The sequence below is a fragment of the Lontra canadensis genome, unplaced genomic scaffold (genome assembly GCF_010015895.1).
Source record: "Lontra canadensis isolate GAN:19392208 unplaced genomic scaffold, GSC_riverotter_1.0 scaffold7, whole genome shotgun sequence".
Taxonomy (NCBI): Eukaryota; Metazoa; Chordata; class Mammalia; order Carnivora; family Mustelidae; genus Lontra; species Lontra canadensis.
The window spans coordinates 26,566,932-26,588,467 of record NW_022631001.1 but is presented as its reverse complement, the minus strand read 5'-3'; the positions used below and the strand labels follow the sequence as shown (position 1 = coordinate 26,588,467).

Genomic DNA, 21,536 nt, shown 5'->3' with positions numbered 1-21,536 from the left:
CTGGAGCCTGTCCCTCACCTCAGTTCCATGAAACAAAGATAAGCCTAGCCCAGGCTTTTGGGGGAAAAAACAAAAACAAAAAGAATTTTATTTGAAATAAAATGTACAATCCAAAGAGGTCTGGGCATGGGGCAGTAGGGAGGATAGGGGACACCAGAGAGCCCATTTTGGGGCAGGAATCTGCCTCTGACTCCACCTTACACCTTTGCCAAGGAGGAAGAGTCTGTAAGCCAGAGGTTTCAGAAGGGAGGGAAATATGTGCTGTGCCAGCACTCCTTCTGGAGCAGGTTGCCCTTCAGGCAACCACCTCCACAAAGTAGTTTCAGAACCACTGGCAGAGCCCATGCAAATCCTACAGCCCTCCTCCCCTGCCATCACCCACACGGACACGCTGAGGCTTAAATAGGGAAGCATACACTCTAAGTTGGAGGTGAAGTCAGGGCTAGAACACCTGAGCAAACTTAGCATGGGATGGTGGCCCTAGGCCTGGGTATGCACAGGACATGAGTAGACACATGAGTCAAGCAAATGACCCGGTGGTGAGAGATGGCTGTGGTTTTCAGGTAGCAGCCACTGTTCAGTGGTCCCTGACCTCAGCAAGAGGTGGCTATGTAAAGGCCAAGAACCGATTCGGTGGTTATGAACCTCGACTTTTTTTAGCACCAGATGGTGGAGCTCTCCTGCCAGCTCAGCCTCTTGGGGCCTCTCAGATAAGGGTGATGCTGCTTGAAGGTTCCTGTGCCTTCAGGCGGGGTGAGGGAAAGGAGAAGCCAGCAGGGCTGCCTGAAGCCCCGTCCTGTGCCCTTCCTCCTTTCTTCTCCCCCTTCCCCCACTTAGCATGGCCCACAGAGGACACAGGGCGGGGAAGGCCAGAGTGTAGTGTCTTGTTTCTAGTTTCTGGGCAGTGGACCGCCTCCTTCCTAGCAGAAGAGATAGGGTTTAGAATCGCTTTTCCTCAGGCTGGGAGGTAATGAGCAGCTCCTTGTTCCCGAAGTCCCACCAGGCCGTCATGTGGAACGCCATGTTGGTTAGGACGACAGTGTATTCCAGGATGGCAAAAATGGTGTACACTGTCGTGAGAACACAAGAGCAGGGCATGGTGAGCCTTCTGCCCCCAACCCCCCCGGGGCCTCTTGGTAAATCACCACCACATTTCTGCAGTGGGCACAAGCCCCCCCAAGACTACTGCCATAATGCACACTACAGAAAACATGACAACTATCCCAATAGACACTGTGACCACCAGTGGATCCCAGCCTGGCCTCACCTCCAGCCTCACAATACATGTTGTGCCGAAAGTAGACAGCCAACGCCGTGAAGAAGGAGATGAAGTTGATGATGAAAAGCCGCTGTTTCCAGTTGTAGGACTTGCGGTCCTAGAGGATGGGCTATCTCATCACTCTGTGGCCCTTTGGATATGTGGTGGGCAGCCTCCCCTCCTGGCCCCAGTTCCTAAGAGCTGTGTCTTACTTCCCTGGGTTATGGAAGGGGGCACGGGCAAGGGCAGCAGCAATGATGGGCATGTTCCTATCCCTGCGTTTGCGAGGATAATGAGGCCCTTCCCACTTCAGCCAGTTGGAATATGAAAGTTACTTGGAGTCACCCACCAACCTGACCCCTCCACGTACTACAGGGGGAAGAAAGGTGTGTGTGTGTGTGTGTGTGTGTGTGTGTGTGTGTGTGTGTGGACACTGGAGGTACCACAGACTGCTGACACTGCTCCTAACCCACAGCACCCTGGGTGCTGTCCCTCATTCTGCCCCAACTTGGAGCCCCCCAGCTCTGCTATCTTCCAGTCTCCCATATCACCCAAACATAGTCCTAGATTTGGCCCACTCGACCACCCTCCACCTGTCCCCAAGTCCCAGCCCCGGCCCGGATTCCCATGGGAACTCCAGCTCCCACCTCACCGTGACCCGCATCCTGAGGACAGGTGTCCTGGATGTTCCTCTGGGCTGCCTGGAGCCCCACTAGGGGTAGACCGTACCTCCTGACTTACTGTGTGCTTCTTGGTCAGCCGCCAGAGAATGCAGGTGAGGAGCATGTGACAGAGGGATGAGGCGATGAACACAATGAAAGCATTTTCATGGATGGCTGGGGGGAGAGAGGGGGGTTGGGAGCACGCCCTGCAGGGAGCATCCAAGCATCCTAAGGTCCGAGGGAGGGCGGGGGTGGGTGGCCCTCCCCAACCCTTCCCTGTTCCACCTTCCCTCATCTGGGCACCCACTGAAGTCCTCGGAAGAGGAGACGTAGGTGAGCACAAGCAGCGCCAGGTTCTCCACCACGTTGAGGCCGAAGTTGAGGCGACAGAGCGGGCGGTAGCCGGGACACGGGGACGCGCAGCTGAGATAGTGGTTCCAGTAGGCAAAGGCCACCAGGAAGCGAGGCGCCGAGTGCAGGCCGATGCAGAAGCGCCACACGTAGCGCTGGGGCACCTCCCCACCGATGGCCGAGCTCACCGAGGGCAGATAATTGGGCACCTAGAGAGTTGTGAGCTGTCGGGACAGGCCTCTGCCGGCCCCACCCAGCTAGAGAGCCTTTTCCCTCCGTCAGAATCACCCTGGCTCTCCTGAGGCCCCATTCCAGCCCCTCCCCTTCCAGGAGATCCTCCACGCACCCCCAGAGCGCTCCTGGGAGAAGTCCCTGCCAGGTCCCACCCCCCACCCACCACCACCACCAGCGTGCTTGTTCTCATTCCCTGGGCAGGCTGGTGTGTGTGCAGGGACTTGATGGGACTCTACATGGCTATGGAAGCTGGAGACAAATTCAGACACTCTCTGAGCCCATAGCACAGAGCTTTGCCTTCGATAAGGCCCTGTGGGAAGTTCAATGAGCCCAAGACCCTAGATTGGATAGATAGTCATGAGGACAGGCCACCTGAGCCTCCTTGGGACAGTGCTGGATGCACTGGGCAGCCGAGCTGTTCTTCTGACTCCTCCCAGCTTCACTTATTCTTTCGGGTAGATGTGCCAAGGTGGTAGAGGGTACTGTGAGATCCTGGGGGGAGCTGAATCAGTAGGGTCCCCCCACCCTGAACATGCTTAATAAAGTGGGTGCTCTTAACCTGGGATAGTCTAAGAAAAGGACCCCTTTCTTGCGCATCTCCCCCATTCATCTTTCTCAAAGCTGGAATTCCTCATTCCTTAAGGAACTGGAGCACTATTCTTTAAAGTTGAGGAAGGAGGAGGAGGTCACACACACAGCTGTGAGGATAGGTGTGTTGTCTGCATGAGAGGGTGAGAGGATGAGGGATGAGTGAACAACAGTATAGATGCTGACAGGAGAGCCAGGGCTAGGAGGAGGACCTCTCAGACTCCAGGGTCTAGAGCAATGCTTCTACCTTGAATGTGCGTGTAACTTATTGGGGATCATGTGAGAACGTAGCCAGTCTGGACTATGGGAATCTACATTTCTAAAGGATTCCAGGACTGAAAGCTACTAGCCTGTTGTACACACTTTCTGTGGCTTTTTTTAGACTTCCAGCAAAAGCCAGAGCAGGGCCAGGCTTCAGAGATGCAGTTCTAGAAGGTCCTTTCCTTTCTCTTAATGGGGATGCAGTCTCCATCAAGGCTGGGAAGGAAGGTGGAGGCAGCTCACAGAGCAGGGATCAGCCTGAGGGCTCATCAGCCAGGGGCTTCGAAGGCTTCCCAGAAAAGGAGACAGATTGCCCTCAGCACTATCAGAGGAAGCTAAGTGCAGAGCTCTTGGAGAGAGGGTGCTGCTCTCAAGGCGATGGCTTGAGATACCATAGCTTGAGACCAGGCTCAGACATTCTGAGTTGTCAGTAAAGAGGCAGCATGGAGGCTCTGGAGCCACACAAACCCGGGTCTGTATCCCAACTCTGCCTTTTTTTTTTTTTTAATTTTTAAATTTCATTTATTTATTTGACAGAGAGAGAAAGAGATCACAAGTAGGCAGAGAGGCAGGCAGAGAGAGGGGGAAGCAGACTCCCTGCTGAGCAAAGAGCCCAATGCGGGACTTGATCCCAGGACCCTGAGAACATGATCCGAGCTGAAGGCAGAGGCTTAACCCACTGAGCCACCCAGGGGCCCCCCTATCTCTGCCTTTATTAGTTGAGTGACCTTGAGCAGGTCACTTCACCTTTCAGAGCTTCGATTTCCTCACCAACAAAATAGGGATACTACCACCTACCTTGCAGGATGATTGCAGATACTGAATATAATTTATACAGAGCATCTGTGGCACAAATGGCTATGGTGATGGCTTTCATATTACCTACTTCCCTGAAAAGCCTACAAAAAGCTGGTCAGCTATGTGGTTCTTGAAGATGGGAAGACTGCATATGAGAGAGAGGTGAGAATCATACCTTTGCCAGAGATTTCTGAGACCTCCAAGCCTCCTTACTGTTCTGCCCCTCTGAGTTAGGTCCCCTAAGTAAGGTTAGTAAGAGTGCTGCCTCCACTTCCTAGAATATTCATTCTGAAAACTCCTGCCCCAACCCTAGCTACTTTAAGGGGAGTGGAACCAGCATGAGCTTTGTGTGTGTGTGTGTGTGTGTGTGTGTGCTTGTGTGTGGGGTGTGTGTGTGTGTGTGTGTGTGTGTGTGTGTGTGAGCATGAGCTTCTAAAGCTTGGCTGGGAGAGCCCAGAGTCCTGACCAATGCTGGAAAACAGGTAAAGAGATCGCAAAGAGCTTGGGGGACGCCTCTGGAGGAAGGGAGATTTCATAAACTCCTCTCAGAGTATGGGTGGAGGTAGGCTGCTAAGAGCAGGCATCTTCTTACCTCTCTCTCTCTCCCCCACCTCTCTCAGGCACACATGCACAGACACACTGATACACGCACGCACACACACATGTATAATCAGGTATAGATACTCACATATGTCTCCCCATCCAAAGCACACGAGTTCCCCGCTCACCAACTGTGCCAGCAACATCAGGAGCTATCAGAGACCAGCTACCCAGTTCATCTTAAGTTTCGCCATGAGCTCAGAGCTAAGGGTGCTGAGATGGGAACATAACCACTTTCCCCCAAGAACACAAACCCTCCACTGGCATGGAAGACCTGGCTCAGTGGATCTATGGTAGGGCAGTAGATCAGAGATTCACATGGTATAAAGGGTGAGGGTCCAAAAAATTCCCTACCAAAGCACCTCAGATTTCACCATTAGAGATTAATTCCTTTGATAAAACCCCCCAAAGTTATGGATAACTTTTCTGTCTACTGCCCCATCCCTTGCCAACTGGACACAACCTCTCATCCCTACAATTCAACCTGCTACCCTTCTCTGGACTCGATCCTCACCTCTCCAGCCTCATAATCCTTATTTTAGCTCTGGTCTCCCCAGTAGTGTGAATTACTACACTAACCTCTTCACTTCTCTCCCTATACTTGCTCCCTGCCCTTACAAATCTTCTCTATTCGGGAGCCAGAATGGTCTTCTAAAGCATAAGTCTGATCATGTCCCTTCCCTGCTTAAAATCGTTCCAAAGCTCACCACTGCCCTCTGGATAAAATCAGAAGTTGTCACCCTGGCATTCACAAAATCCTTCTTTACCCCCATAGCTGCAATGCCCCCTGCTTCAGGAAGGAAGTCTTCCCCAACATCTAGGCTACACTAAGTGCTTGCTCTGGGCCCCGTGATCCTTGTGCTCCACTTTATCACAGTGCCTCCCATCTCACTGTGCCTGACCGTCTGTGTCTAGGACTGTCTCTTATAGGATGAGGGGCTAAGGGCAAGTGAATGTTCGGTTCCATGCCCCTGACCCAGAACTCTACTCCTGGGCCCTCAGAAAGGCCAGGTGGACTGCTCATAGAGGCAGGAAGTCCATCTAGGTTTCTAGCTAGCAGAGCCCTGAGTGGACACAAGTTGTGGGGCCCAAGGTTGCCAGAGGGAGAAACCAAACTAGAAGATTCCAGGGCAAGGCTTGGGGGTCCTCTTGGCCAGGCCCCAATCTCAGCTAAACCCAACTACGACGTCTCCTGGCTCCTGGCTGCATCTGACTCCCCAGTCTTGGCTTCCTTCCCAGTCTGGACTTTCTTCAGCCTCCTCCTCCCTCTCATGACCTCTTTTACCTATTCCCCTCCTTTCCCCTCCCTTCTCCCCTCCACTTCGTGACACTCTCTATAATCTTCTCCTCTCAGAGGACTGTGACTCCACTCTCACTGAGTGTCTCCCCACAAATCCCCCCAACTCTGACTTGCCCCCCACTATCCTTTCATCCCTTCCCCTCTCTCTGACTCTCTACCTCCTCTCCTATTCTCTGATTCCACTCTCATGGCCATCTCCCAACCTGGCTCTGACCTGGCCCTGACCCAGGTGCGGGGGAGCATGGCACTCACCCCACAGTCAGTGGCCACCGTGTACTCAAAGTGGAACACCAGAGACCAGATGATGCAGAAGAAGAAGCCGAACATGGGGAAAGTGATGATCCACCAGATCACGGCCGTGAAGCGGAGCCGGAACACAGTCCCATCTGGGTCCAAGGGCTGTGAGGCCGCAGAGAACATCCTGTATGGAGTGGTGGCCAAGAAGGGTGAGGGACATGCTTGGGTGGGTGGGACACATGGGCCTCAGGAAATGAGGCCTTTTCTGGACCTGGCTCCTCTGGGTAGAGGGAAGAGCCAGAGTAGAAAGAATGCAAGGGGAAAAGGAAAGTAGTGCAGAAGATCAGGAGGGCAGAGAGAGATGGGGAGGGAGCCACTCGGGCGGGCAGGGTCAGCTCTTAGGAATCCCTTTGGCACCTACCCACTCAGAAGGGTCAGAGGTAGAAAGGTTGTTATTTCTGTTCCACAGAAGGAGAGAACTATGCCAGGATCAAACATTAGAACTAAGGTTTCAGCCCCTGACAGCCTAAAGCTCCCAAGTCAAGGCTTTCTTCAGGCCAAATCACCGAAATGAAGGACCCTTGCTCAGCCTCAGCCCTCCCACTGACCCCGTCTGACCACATTCCTGCTCTTCACCCAAGTTCAACCAGGAACAGTGGGAGCGCCCAGAACATTTCACTGGGGTCACAGTCTGCCCACCAGCCCACCCCCAGGCTCAGAATGAGCCAAGCCTCAGCCAGCAGTACTGTCATCTCAAGATACCAGGGTCCCTGCAGAGGCCCAGACCTCCATCTCCTTCCTCTCTGCAAAGACCATGTCACCCAGTCCAAAGGTTATGGGAATCTAAGGGCCACAGGAATCTTCTCCACTCACCCTGAGCCTGTCTGCTGGGCCGGACCTAGCAAGGACAGACCCAGCCCAAAGGAACTGACCTTCCTCCACTCTCTTTTCCCTCTAGGCGGAGAACTCCCTCCTCCCACCTCCCCCTGCCCCAACGACCATGACTTGCAAGCTGGGTTCCCTTCCGGGGGGACAGACAGAAATGGCTTTGTATTAAAAGCCCTTGGACCAAACTTCCCTTGGGACACATACCTCTCTCCGTTAAGGGAACACCAGTCCACTAGTCCAGCTCAGCATCAGGGAAATGGGGGAGGGGGCTCGCACTGGCAACACTCACACTGGGTGCTGATGGATGGATCCTAGGCTTGAGTTGAGGGCTCTAGCCAGACTGAGACTATTCTAAGACTGGAGGGTCCCACCCCTAGTTCCCCAGGGCCTGCCCTCCCACCCACGGAGCCTAGATCTCCACGCCTGCCCAAGCACACAGCCCTCCCAGGACCAACAAAACCATATCATAAACCCTGGAACACTCTGCAAAGATAAGAGTGATAGTGGCTAACGTCAGCCTACGGAAGCTTCCTTGCCGGGGATGGGCGTAGGGACCTTTCTGAGGGTTGTGTCCTGGGAAACAGGCAGGTTTCTGGGAAGGGAAAGGGAGAAAGCAGAATAGGATTTCACCCCTTTTTGCTGGGAGCCAGAGTAGGTCTGTTGGGCCTCATTGGAGAGCCAGCTAGTCATAGGACAACAGATTTAGGATCCAAATGAGATCTAGATGGGCCTGAATATGCTGTATCAGTGTCCAGCCTCCTCTGCAGAAGCAGCTAACATCAGCCCAAGACGCCCTAACAGGGGTCTAACAGCCAGTAATAGGAATGCAATGGTCCTGCTTTTGCCTCTACTGCCCAGGCCATAGGAAGTCCTAGGCCCACAGCAGGGCCTCGGATGGAGAGAGGAGTGACCAACTGAGCCAAGGCTAGGGGTGCATGTCCTGTGAGGTTTGCCCGAAAGAAGTGGAACTATGCTACACAATAAGAGTAAACTCAGGGACCCACCCCACCCTGCAATTACTGCTATCCCATCTCTGTAGGACTGGCTTGACACCAGGAGGAGAAAGGAGCTTTCAGTTTCCCAAAGCAGAGCCAGGGCAAAAGCAGAGATTCATCAGAAAGAGAAAGTGCGCTTGCTACAAGAAACAGCTTGCTAATTGTTAGTTACTAGGCCTCCTTGGAATAGGCTGTCTGGAGAGGAAGGAAGCGCCGCATCACTGGAGATATGCAAGCAGAGGCATAGCCATCTAATTATAGATGCGTTAGACTAAAGTTACTTCTTTTATTCCTAGGGTTGGCCATTCAGGGAATACTCTAGGTGAGAAATTCAGAGCAGACATCCACCTAGACTGCCCCTAGGTGGCTATAACACAGTCGTCCCAGGGAGTGGGGACAAAATCTCCCCTGGGTCACTAAGCTCACTCAGTCCTGACCCAGAAGGACTAGGTACCTGTGCCACTATGCCTATGCCTTAGCTCCCAAACTAGTTAGTATGCCAAGAATGGGGTCTAGATATGTCAGGTATGCTGAGTTATTGATCCCATTAGTCCTCAGGAGACAGCAATGTGGGGCAGAGCAAACAGCCTACTCCATTTAACTCCATATGCTATACAAATATTATAATTTTCTGAATGGGCTATGACTACAGGCCTTCTTTTTCCCAGGGTACTGGGCTGGTATGTGTGTGTGTGTGGGGGGGGGGTGTCCTGTTTATTTATTCAACAAATTCTTTCCGATTCAGATGTAGTGCCCACCTTGAAGGAGCTCCCAGTCTGGTCTGGTGGGGAACAGAGACACAAACATGATGTGATAGAACTGCAGGAAAGATAAAACAGGGAACTTCCAGAGAAAAGAGTGATTCAGTTTGCCCCCAAGGAGGCTAGGAAAGGCTTTTCAAAGGAGGTGACACTTGAAAAGGGTTTTGCAGGATACAATGATGTTGACCAGGGTGAGAGAAACATTTGAAGCATTATCTAAGGTAAAAACTAGCTCAGGAAAGGCCATTGGTTGGACCCTTTCTGATCTCCCCCCACCCAGATCACCTGGACACCCTCTCTTCTTCCAGTTCTGTTCTTTCTGATAGCTCCCAGCCTTGGGTCTCATCAGAATGGCTGCCCAGAGCTCAAGGCCAACGTCTCTTCAATGACGAATCAAGGAGAGGGAAAACTTTCAAGTCATATGAACAAAGGAACTAAGCCCCACTCCATACTGCCAGCCATACCCCAGTCCCGGTCCTAGTCGTAGCCCTATTTCTGGAGCAGACACTCTTTATAGAGAAGCAGGAATCTGAGATGAGTGGGGGCCTACAGAGATCTCTTGATGCTACTGCAAGGGTCCATGTCCAGGCCCTGCCTCTTTCCTATCTACAGCCCCTAAGCTCTTCCTCTCCTGCCCTGCCTTCTAACCTGACAATTTCCTTTTCCTCCTCTTACTTCTGCTCCTCACCCTTCACCATTTCCCAAACCACCTTCCTATTCTTCCTCTATCTAGAGCTGTATCCTGGCCCTGAGGAGGAGGATGGGAATTGTCAACTCGATTTTAGACATGGGGAGGCTCAGTCTCTGTGTCTCAGGTAATACAGAGTCAGTAGATGAACTAGGAGTGTAACAGAGGTCAACACAGGCTCACCCTCTTTACTCTGAGATACTACAGAGAAAACTCGTGTCTTTCCTTCTGGCCCAGCATGCCATATCCCAGTCTAGAAGGTGCATGGGTGCCTACAGGAACATAGCCCATATACATATATGGAACACACCACACACACACACACACACACACACACACACACATCAGGCCCCCATCTGGACACACACAGATACGGTCTCTCCCACACATAGTTGTGTCCCTCACAGTCACACACACGCATACATAATCACATTCCCCCAGAGACAGGCACAGCCTACAATGACACACTAAGAGGCTCCAGTTCCTTCTAGCTCAGGCCTGTTCTCTCTCCATCCCTCACAAAACCTGGGGCTCCTGAATCTACCCTGCTATCAAGTAAGGATTGGGTTCTCGGTCCTGGCACTACCCAGCTTCAGGGACTGCAGGCCCTAGTGACTTCCATGGAAAGTGGCAGAAGGCTCATTCCTGAGACCTGGATTTGCAGGCATCCTAACCTCCAGCAGCCCAATTTGTTTGATGGACCCCACTGGAGGCCTCGCTAATCCTTTAACAATAGAATCATGATCCAAAAAAGATCCAATTGGGCCTGAAGATATCATTCCCCGAACACCCTGGGCAAGCCCTACCCCACAGTGTGTGGCCGTAGTCTCCTTGAAGTGGAAGAGCAGGGACCAGAGGATGCAGAAGAGGAAGGCGACAAGTGGACAGCAGACCGTGACCAGGGCCACCAGGGTGAAGCGGAGCCGGACCAGGGTCCCATCCCGGTCCAGCGGCAGTGGGACCTGGTACATCTTGTCAGACCTGGGGATGAAGTAATGTGCTGTCAAGACCCAAGGCAGCAAGGCCAGGACTCAGTGGCAAAGCCAGCCCTCGTGTTCAGTCCTCAGCTTAGCTGTGCTAATGGGGTGAAGGGTCTGAGAAGAAAGCCATCCAGCCCCTAAGCTTGGACAGCTCCTGTCCCGAAGAAGACTGACTTAGAATCCCAAGAGAATATTCATCCTCAATTTCAGAGGAAAGACAACAAACCCACTCTGTGCTAAAACAAGGCTTGAACGGATAGGGAGAACCTCTTCTCCCTTATAGCTGGCTTTACAGCAGGAGCTGGTTTAACTGGTCTCTCTTGTTTCAGGAACCAACCCTAAAACCTCCCAGTGGACAGAGGGGCCCATCTCTTCCCCCAGGCCTTTGAGCCTCCAGGCTTCAGGGCCTCCCATCAGCTCTCTCTGCTTCACCCACTGGCCCAGGACCTTCTGTACCTTCAATCCCTTCCCAGGTTCTGTGTGCCTGCACCACAGAGCACAGCAGCAAGGCCTCCATGGAAGCCAGTAGGGCCCTGACCCCGTGCTCGTCCCCGCCTGCTGCCTCACGTGCTCTGGGGGTGAAAAGCTTTGCAGAATCAGGCCTAGTGCTGGCCTGGGCTTGCTGTTTGCTGGAAAGAGCTGCCTTGTCAGCTTTTGGAGGCTTCCCAGTACCCATAGGGCCTATCCATCCCCCTCCAGAGATGAAGTAAAGGCTCCTGAGGACTGTGACTCCCCCCCGAGATGGAGATAGGAAGGTCAGGAACTATAATAACCAAGTACACACCTACAATCCCAAGCTCCGTCAGTGCATAGAAGGAGAAATTGAGTCCAAGAGAGGAGCAGGAACCTGCTCAGGGTCACAGAACTTGAAGGAAGAGCCCACAGTGGGGAGATGTGGGGCCCACAGGATCACAAACTACAACCCTAGCCTTCTTTGACCCCTTCCTCTCTGGCCAGAGGTCTGGGCAGAAAGGTCAGGTTAGGTCAGATTAGGAGGGGAGAGAGAAGGGGTGCCTGCCCATGAGAGAAAGAAAGGTAAATCAAATCCTGTATAGACGAGTCCATGAGCCCTGGCCCCACTGCAAAAGACAGAGAAACCAAGACGCAGAGAGAGGAAGGTTCTTCCTCAGAGCCCGATGCTGAACCTGATAGAGAGCCATCCTTGGAACTTAGGCTGCTTGTGGCCAAACTAGGGCTGGCTCCAGATTCATAAAGAACCTGCCCTTCTGGACTCAAAGGTCTTGCCAGATCAAGCCCCAACTCTTCCTGGCCCCACCCTCAGGAAGCACCTCTTGGCATTCCAGAAGCGGGTGAATACGCCTCTGTGTTCTCCTCCATCTTCCCTCACCTGCCTCTCTGCCAGGCCAGATTAGGCAGCCTGCCCCAGTTGCCCAAGTTCCTTTCTCTCTTCAGGGGCTAGGGATCTCCCAGGGGAGGTGGAAGTGGCTCTGGTGACCGCCCAAATCAAACACGTTTCTTGGATCGTCCCCAAATGAACTGTAAGTCCCCAGAGGTAAGGGGAACAACTTCCACACCCAGCCCAAATCTTGATTCTGTGCTTGTAGCAGCATTAGCTCCCTCCCTCAACCCAGCAGCTCTGGATCCCTCAGGAACCACTGGGATGCCCAAACTGAAGACCAGATCCTCTGGGAATGAATATGCACTGCCCAAGGCAGTGGGTGGAGAAAGAGGCTGGAGGAATGGTCTGTTCCACAGCTTAGAGGTATGCTGGCTCCCCTTTTAGCTGTGTGACCTTTGACAAGTCATCTACCACTCTGGGACTTTCCCCCAGCTGTGGGACATGAAAATCAGGAGGTTTAGATTATTAATAAGGCCATTAAAACATGGCCATTTTACTCCTCCAGGTCTCAGGACATGGAGCTCACTACCTGAAGGGCAGCTGTTCAGTCCCAGTCAGCTCTTAACTGCTTCAAAGGGACTACTTAGCTGGACACTGCTTTCTTAGAAGTACCCCTATCTTATCTCCAAAGGTCCAAGAGATCTCAGCCTCCAGCGGGAATCCATACTTACCTGGCACCTTCTGAGCATGAATAGCAGTTGACAGACTTGGCGCACATTGTTTCTTGTAATCCTCACTATAACTCTATGAGGTAGGCCCTATTGCCTGTTTATTTCCATTTACAGAAGAGGAAACTGAGGCTCAGGGAAGTTTAAAACACTTGTGCAAGGTCACAGGCTAATAACTGACAGAGGTGGGATTTGAAATTACTTCATGGGGTTCCAGCCCCCCCCCCCACACACACACCTCCATCCCCCGCACCTAAAGAGAAATGCCAACCAACAGTCCTTGTGAAGTGAAGGGAGAGCTCAACCAATGCACAGCCAGCCACCATGACGAAGAATAGAGGGGGAGAGGGGTTGGTTTAGAAGTCGGGACAGCAGCAGATCCTGGGCAAGCATCAGCACCGTCAGAGCGTGGGGCTGGACCTTGAGGAGGCCGGACCGCGTGGTGGAGCTCCCCCAAGTGGGGTTGCCAGGCAGTCCAGCACACCCATCCCCATACTCACCCAGGATGTGGCGGCGAGGAGGCCGCATCAGCGCAGGCCTGGCGCTGGGGGAACCCGAGCGGAGCCCAGGCGGGGCCTGGGGCAAGCGGCGGGGGGCGGGCGGGAGCGGGAACGGCGGGGGCGGGGCCAGCGCGCTTGGGGAGGAAACTGCGCCCAGATCCTCCGTTGGCCCCTCCCCACTTCTGCGGACCTAGACCCTTGGCTGTCCCCCTCGATCCCGCGTTCCCTGGTGCCATGCTCTCCAGCTCTCGGCGGCTCCACTAATTCCCGCTGCGTGGGGACGGCCGGAAGAGCCCTGGACCCCTGGTTTTGACACGTTGGGTAAGCCACCTTGTCACCTTACCTCTCAGCTGTGTTCCATCACCTGTTGAAAGAACATAAAATTAACTCAACAGGGCCCCGAATTCTCCAATTTCCTAACCTCAATGCCTCCTGCCCACGCTCCCATTCTAGCCGAATTGTCCAGCCTCGCCCTTCTGAAACATTACAACAGCTTTGCCCCAACCTCAACGCCCCCTCCCTAACTTTGCTCCCCAGAGCCGATTCGAGCAAAGGGAAGAGCACCTTATGGGTAGAGAGAGATCAGTGAGAAACACCCCAAAAGCTCTGGGCCAGAACTGTTCCCACTTTTGATCAGGAGAGGGCGCCCTGTCCTGTCCTACAGAACATAGCAAGGCTCTCCTCCGCTCCGCCCCCGTCACACCCCGCCAAAAGAGGGTGGAATCCCAGAAACCAGCCCCCAGGGGTCCCTCTCCACTCTGACGCATAAAGGAACCTGAGGAGGACTCGGGGTTGTCGGAGCACCTCCAGGTGGTAAAGGACCTCCGGAGCTAGACATGGTCACCATCACATTTTCCTATTTAAATCCCCACAGTAATAATTAGCACCTTTTGAGCACTTTATGTCTTCCAAGGGCTTTTTTTTTTTTTTTTTTTTACTTTTTATGCATTATCCCATTTAATCCTCATAAAAACCGCATGAGGTAAATACTATTACTATTTCCGTTTTACCAGTGTAAAACAGAAAAGATATGTTACCTATTCACACAGTTACAAATGTCAGAACCAGGATCAGGGTCTGACCCCTGAGGGCATTCTCTTAATCCCCCAGGTTGCCCCTGGAACGATGGTGAGTTTGAACAGCACAGGTCCACTTATACGTGAATTTTTTATATGTATATTGAGAGAGCACAGTAGTGTAAATGCATTTTCTCTTACTTATGACTTTCTTTAAAAACTATATTTTTTTACAGTAGGCTACACACTCAACATGGGGCTCAAACTTAAAACCCCAAGATGGAGAGTCACATGCTCTGCCAACTGAGCCAGGTAGGCACCCCCTCTTCCTTATGATTTTCTGAATAAGATGTTCTCTCTGCCTCTAGCTTACTTTATTGTCATAATATGAAACACAGAACATACAAAATATGTGTTAATTGAGTTTGTTATCAGTAAGGCTTTGGTCAACAGTAGCTATCTGTAGTTAGGTTCTGGAGGAGTCAAAAGTTATAGATGGATTTTTGACTGTGCCAGGGTTCAGCACTCCTCACCCCTGTGTTGTTCAAGAGTCAACTGTATAGAGACGCCTGGGTGGCTCAGTCATTTGGGCATCTGCCTTCAGCTCAGGTCGTGGTCCTGGGGTCCTGGGATTGAGCTTCACTTTGGGCTCCCTGCTCAGCGGGGAGTCTGCTTCTCCCTCTCACTCTCCCTCTCTGTTCTCCCTCTTTCTCTCTCTCAAATAAATGAATAAAATTTAAAAGGGGGGGGCGTCAACTGTATAATGTTAACCCCACAAGGTAGCTATAATAATCACCACTTTGCAGGTGGGCATACAGAGGCTCAGATTTGATGAATTTACCAGAGCTCTTTTTCATGTGTTAACTCTTGTTCATGTATTCAGCCTAGGCCCTCCATGTGGCTGGCCCTAGCCAGGCAATGGTGGGAACCTAGAGATCTCTCACTCCTGTGGCTCCAAGTCTGGAGGGGTGATGCCCTTTTTTTTTTTTTTTTTTAGATTTATTTATTTGTTGGGGAGCAGGAGGGTGGGGAGCACAAGCATGTGGAGCAGCTGGCAGAGAGAGAAGCAGGCTCTCTGCCGAGCAAGAAGCCCAATGTGGGACCCTGGAATCATGACCTGAGCAGAAGGCAGACGTTTAATCACCTGAGCCACCCAGGAATCCCTGGGTGCCTTATTCTAAAAACTTCTTTTGTTGACCTTGAACTCTCCTCCACCCTGTCCTTTAAGGTCTCAGGACAAATGAACAATTCATAAAACTTTACTAAAAGAACGATTTCCTTTTAGTTTCATTAACTAGATGTAGGTTTCCTACCTTAGGGCTTTGTGTCATCCCTTTTTGTTTAGCTCCAACCCACAGATGCCTGCTCCTGGCCTTTATTCCCTGTCTTGACACCTTGTCTGTTACTTTGGCTCTAAATACCATTTCCTGAGGCTGGGTCTCTTCTCTCTGCCTCTAGACTACCCCCAACGTCTGAAATTTGAGGTGCATTAATCTTGCCTTTAATTCTTTGGTGATTGGGGCAATTCACCATACAGTCCTGAATCTCAATTTCTTCATCTGTAAGATGGTTTTAGGAATATCCACAGCACAGCGTTGCTGTGAGAATTAAATGAAGTAAAATAGCAGTGTGCCAGGCATGTGGAAAATACTCACTACATCATGGCTATTAGGACCCCATGTGGAAGCTACAGCTTGAACCGGTCCTGATTGAGCCTTTTCTGAAGTGTGACCACAGCTGTCACTGACCCTCTCTAAATCTGTTTCATCCACTGCCAGTTCGAAAGCCTATCAGCTACCTTGATTTATGTGAGGAAAAACAGAAGAGAAGAATGAGTTCTAACTAGGTGCCAGGAACTTTCTGTACCCTTTCTAATTTGATACTCTTAATAATCTGGTGAGGTAAATGTGATGGAATCTTTGTACAGATAAAGAAGTTGAACAAGCATCTAAGCCTCCAGTCTTGCCTTCATTCAGCGGGTACTCGGTGTTTGCCAAATGGGCATTTGCTCATCATCCAAGTAGCTGTTGCTGCTGTTGAAGCCTTCCAATGTCTCCTGCCCTCCTGGTTGTTTTGCCTCGTGCCTGGACATACCCCAGAAAGGCCTGTGCCTGAAATAGCACCACCCCTTTCCAGCTTTGGCCATCATCACTGCTCCACTCCCTCATCCACACACACATACCAGATACCCCAAAGCTGACCAGTCATTTATTTACAGGGATGTCCCAGCCCCCAGTAGCATGGGGGACGGTAGAGAGGTGGGAAGCGGAAAAGAAGTGAATGCGGGATGCACTTGTCAAGGACAGCTTCCTGTGAGTCTCCTTCCCTGGCCTCCTTGCACTTTTAGCTCTTCATCATCCTCCACTTACAGCCACAGTGGCTCTTGTTAAAAAAAAAAGCAGATCTGATCGCATGCCTCCCTTGCTGCAAACTAGTAACTCCCTATGGCTTATTATACCTATAAAGGTATTAACTAGCGTCATACTTAGGAATGCACGTGGTAACTTCTAGGGAGATGACTAAAATTATATAAGAAGATAATTTAATTTCTAAACTGGTACAGGAGGAAAAACAAAATAATTCAAAAGAATGGTAAGAAAGTGGGGATTTAAATGCAAAATAAGCAATTGAAAAGGTGGTCAACATCATTAGTCATTAGGGAAATGTTTATGAAAACCACAATGAGATGTCACTTCATAGCCCCTAGGATGGCTATAATAATAATAATGAAAGGAAAATAGCAAGTGTTGGCAAGGACATGGAGAAACTGGAACCCTCATCTCCTATTAGCAGGAATATACAATAGTGCAGCCACTTTGGGAAACAGCCTGGTAGTTCCTCAAAAAGTTAAACACAGGGTTACTATAGGACCCCATAAATCCATTCCTAGGTATAAACACAAGAGAACTGAAAACGTATGTCCACAAAAAACTTGTACACGAATATCCATAGCAGCATTATTCATAGTAGCCACAAGTAGAAACTCAAATGTCATTCAACTTTTGAGTGTATAAATGAAATATGGCTTATCCATAAAATGGAATGTTATTCTACCATAAAATGGAAAGAAGTGCTACAACATGGATGAAACTTCAAAACATTATGTTAAGTGAAAGAAGTCAGACACAAAGTCCACATATTGTATGATTCCATTTATAGGAAATGTCCGGATGGGCACATTCGTTGAGACAGAAAGTAGATTAGTAGTTGCCAAGGGCTGGGGGAAGGGGGAGATGTGGAATGACTGCTAATGGTCTAAGATTTCTTTTTTGGGGTTATGAAAATCTTCTAGAATTAGATAGTGGTGATAGTTCCCCAACTTTGTGAATGTAGTGGATCCTTGAACAATACAGGTATTGGAGGCTAACCCCTTACAGTCCAAAATCCAAGTATAACTTTTGATTCCCCAAAACCTTAACTACTAAGAGTCTACTGTTGAGCAGAAGCTTTACCGGTAACATTAAATGCTTGATTAACACATACTTTGTATATATATATATATTATATACTGTATTCTTCCAATAAGATAAGCTGGAGAAAATAATACATTATTAAGAAAATCATAAAGGAGAGACAATACATTTACAGTACTATATTATACTTATTGAAAAATATTCTCTTATAAGTGGACCTACTCAGGGGTGTCTGGGAGGCTCAAACTGTTGAGCGTCTGACTCTTGGTTTCAGCTCAGGTCATGATCTCAGGGTCCTGAGTTGGAGCCCTGTGCCAGGCTCCCTGATCAGCAGGGAGTCTGCTTGAGATTCTCTCCTTCTGCCCCTCCCACTGCTCCTGCTCTTTCTCTCTATCTAAAATAAATAAATCTCTTTTTTTTTTTTTAAAGATTTTATGTGTTTATTTGACAGACAAATCACAAGTAGGCAGAGAGGCAGGCAGAGGCGGGGGGCCCGGGTGGTGAAGCAAGCTCCCCGCCGAGCAGAAAGCCCGATGTGGGGCTCCATCTCAGGACCCTGGGATCATGACCTGAGCCGAAAGCAGAGGCTTTAACCCACTGAGCCACCCAGGTGCCACAAATAAATAAATCTTTAAAGATAAAACAAATAAGTGGACCTGCCAGGTTCAAATCCATGTTTTTCGAGAGTCACCTGTACTAAAACCCTTTGCATTGTATACTTTAAATGGATAAATATTATGTTATGTGAGTTATATCTCAATTTTACTTTAAAAATTTTTAAAATATTTTATTTTATTTATTTGACACAGAGAGAAAGAGAGCACAAGCAGAGGGAGGGGCAGAGGGAGAGGGAGAAGCAGGCCCCCCACTGAGCAAGGAGCCCTATGCAGGGCTCAATCCCAGGACTGTGGGATCATGACCTGAGCCAAAGGCAGACACTTAACCAACTAAGCCACCCAGGTGCCTCTATAACTCAATTTTTTAAAAATCTGGCAGAACTGGGCCTCAAAAAAAAAAAAAAAAAGTAAAGTTATTATTATAAAAGAATCAAAATGAAAAAAAGAGTAAAAGAAGGAAACAGAACAGGAAGGACAAATAAAAAAATGTTAGATAAATTCCTGAATGTACTAGTAAATTCTTTAAATGCTATAGTTCAAAGTCAAATGTATCCACACAAGATTTATGAAAATCTAATTATATGCTATTTATAAACATCATCCTTCCCTATCAAGTTGTAGGAAAAGAGGAAGGAAATCAACAATTACTGGGTTCTTACTGTGTGTCTAACATATGCCCAGTCCTTTGCAAATTCCCTTATTTGACGTTTACAACCACCTTACAACATGGGGAGTTTTGTGCCCATTTTATAGACAAGAAAGCTGGGTCACAGAATACTTAAATAATTTGTGCAAGGTCTAAAAAGTAGCGAGACTGGCACTTGAACTTAGCTGTTTGATTCCAATTCTGCCACTCGTTCCATTGTACCACATAAGAAATCTAGACCATCACTCTGAAAGGAAGTCTCTAGCCCTTCCCTGATTCTGTGGTCCTTAAGGGTCCTGTCTCCTCCCTGAGCACCAGTGCTTCAAAGCTGCATAGGGTCAGTTCCCAGAGTATGTATGTGAGAGACTGGGGGTTCCTAAGACAGAGTTAGACTTTCCTTTGCTTTGTCTCTCCTGGCCAGAGCAGAGTGTTGACATGTGGACCTCTCTGGGCTCCTGATGCCCAGGAGAGGGCTTGGCTCAGCAAGCTTTTGTGAGCATGCACAAAACACCTTTTCTTTAGAGGAGAAGAAGGAAGATGATAATAATCAAAGGGGTGTTGTGAGAATTGGACAGACTAAGAGTATGTGGTCCACAAATTCCTTCCTAGAGAGGTACCTGGGAATGACGAGCTTGTGGGCCATGTGCCTACCAGAGGACCTAACAAGAGGTCCTCCTAAGTAGAAATCACCAGAGTTATAGGAAATTTCTCCTTGTGGCACCCCTCATCCAATGTCTCCCTCTCCCGTCTTCCCACAAATATGCACTATTTAAGGATCCCAGCTCCTATATACACACTAGTACTTTGGACTGAGTATATTTACTTATTCACTCAAAACATACTTTTGAGCCCCATTTGTGTCAGAATCCACATCTTAGAATATTTAGAATGGAAATTCCTTGATATTTATTTATTTATTTTTGAGACAGTGTGCATGCGCATGTGAGCAGGGGGCAGGAGGGGCAGAGGGAGTGAGAGAATGTGAAGCAGGTTGTACGCTCAGTATGGAGCCTGACTCAGGACTTGATCTCATGACGCTGAGATCACAACCTGAGCTGTAATCAAGAGCCGGACGCTTAAATGACTGAGCTACCCAGGCGCCCCAGGAATTCCTTGATATTTTTAAAGAACAGGAAAAATTATCATTTATTGAGGGTTCCCTGTATACTGGGTACCATACTAAATGCTTTATCTCATTTAATTCTCCCAACAACCCTAAAATTACAGTTGCTACCCTCATTTTACAAACAAGGAAACTGAAGTTCAGTTAAGAGATTTGCCCAAGTTCACACAGCTAATAAATGGTTAGGCTCAGATTTAAGCCCAGGGTTCATGGACTCAAAAGTCCCACACTTTACTATTATTCTGTTTAAGACAATAATTCATTCATTCATGGGTTGCACATTTAATGTGGACCTCATGTGTGCAGGGCCCTAGGGATACCAGAATAAATAAGTAGTGGACAGGCTTAATCATAGTTGGGTCTCAGGACTGGAGGGTGGGAAATCTGAGCTTCATGAGGGCAGTGAGGAAGCTCCAGTAAATTATCCAGGAAGAGTTAATGACTTTTTAATGTAGAACACAGGCAAGGGAGGGTGGAGGAGAGGAAGGGATGTTTGGATGCAGAAGCATGGGGCAAGTGCCTGAAGTCAGATGTTTAAACTAGCCTTAGCATTTGACCATCCATATATATTTTTTTTCCTTTGAGCATCTACAATGTACCAGATTTCTCCTATCCATTATCTTATTTCATCTTTACAACCACTCCACTTTTTGACAAATGAGTTATTTCTAATCCCTTGCTACCACCCAACACTCAATTTAAGTTCATCTACTTTTCGGCAGAGCCCATTTTCATTTTGTATTAATCTTCCAAGCAGAAGGTGGTGGTGGAGAGGTAGCCTGAATACATTTTGCTTTCTGAGGACAGTTCCTGCTATTCTGTGTGGGACCCTCAGTCACTAAGTCTATTTTCTAGAACATGCTCAACTTTCTCCCCTGTAATATCAAGTGGGGGAGGGGGAAGAAACTCAAATGAGTAAAATGCAGGTCTGACCTCTAAGAGCCTAGGCACAGAGGAATGAAAAGTAAACATTAGGATACAAAGTGACAAGGCTGTAACAGAAGCCTGCCGAAGCATTAGCCCAACTCTCTGAGATCCGAGAATGTATCCCAGAGAAGGTGGGCATATTTGAACCAGACCTTTAAGAATAAATAGGAGAACCTAAAGTGCAGGTGGTTAAGAAGTTCCAAGAATCCTCATTTGTAACATATCCTACGCTGAGCCGTTTCCTTAGGGCATGCTTAGAGCGGCTATTCTAGGGATTCAGAGAGGGAAAGGTTGTGATGGGGTGGCATGAGTTGGGAAACCAGGAGGCCAGGTTTTGGGGCCTCAGAGCAGCTGCAGGAAAGCTACTCGAAGACACAGACCTCCCAGGGGGGCCCTCCGGCTCCGCACGTGGTCTGACCAGGAAGTGCGGGCAGTACTATGGGGAAGCCTTCCCATCACCGCCCGCGGACTGGGGCAAGGAAAGGGTAGAATAGTTACCATGCCATCCAGGAGCCTCCCTTCTGATTGGCCCGAGTTTCAGCAGCCCGACTGTCTGGGCTCCAAGACAGGGGGCGGAGCCTCGGCATAGCATCACCACCTTTCTCCCACACCCCGCCCAGTGCACCCCAACGCAGCCACTCACAAGCCCACTTCGAGGAGGCCCT

General features: G+C 49.6%; 1 protein-coding gene across 9 annotated transcripts; it reads right to left on the bottom strand.

Annotated features, from left to right (window-relative positions):
- Positions 1-308: 308 nt before the first annotated feature.
- PGAP2 (post-GPI attachment to proteins 2) lies at positions 309-21,455 on the bottom strand. 9 transcript variants are annotated; one of them, XM_032853254.1, is made up of 8 exons: positions 21,370-21,455; positions 13,473-13,493; positions 10,428-10,602; positions 6,305-6,473; positions 2,228-2,480; positions 1,988-2,094; positions 1,268-1,376; positions 869-1,070 (listed from the first exon to the last, which is right to left on the bottom strand). In XM_032853254.1, exons 3-8 carry the CDS (start codon positions 10,559-10,561, stop codon positions 940-942), a joined length of 903 nt encoding a protein of 300 aa, XP_032709145.1. In that variant the 5' UTR covers positions 10,562-10,602; positions 13,473-13,493; positions 21,370-21,455; the 3' UTR covers positions 869-939. The 9 variants fall into 9 exon arrangements, with proteins under 9 accessions (XP_032709143.1, XP_032709145.1, XP_032709139.1 ...); XM_032853248.1 differs by lacking the exon at positions 6,305-6,473 and having other exon boundaries at positions 21,370-21,441; XM_032853253.1 differs by lacking the exon at positions 6,305-6,473 and having other exon boundaries at positions 2,000-2,094; positions 21,370-21,441.
- Between the last annotated feature and the right edge of the window lie 81 nt (positions 21,456-21,536).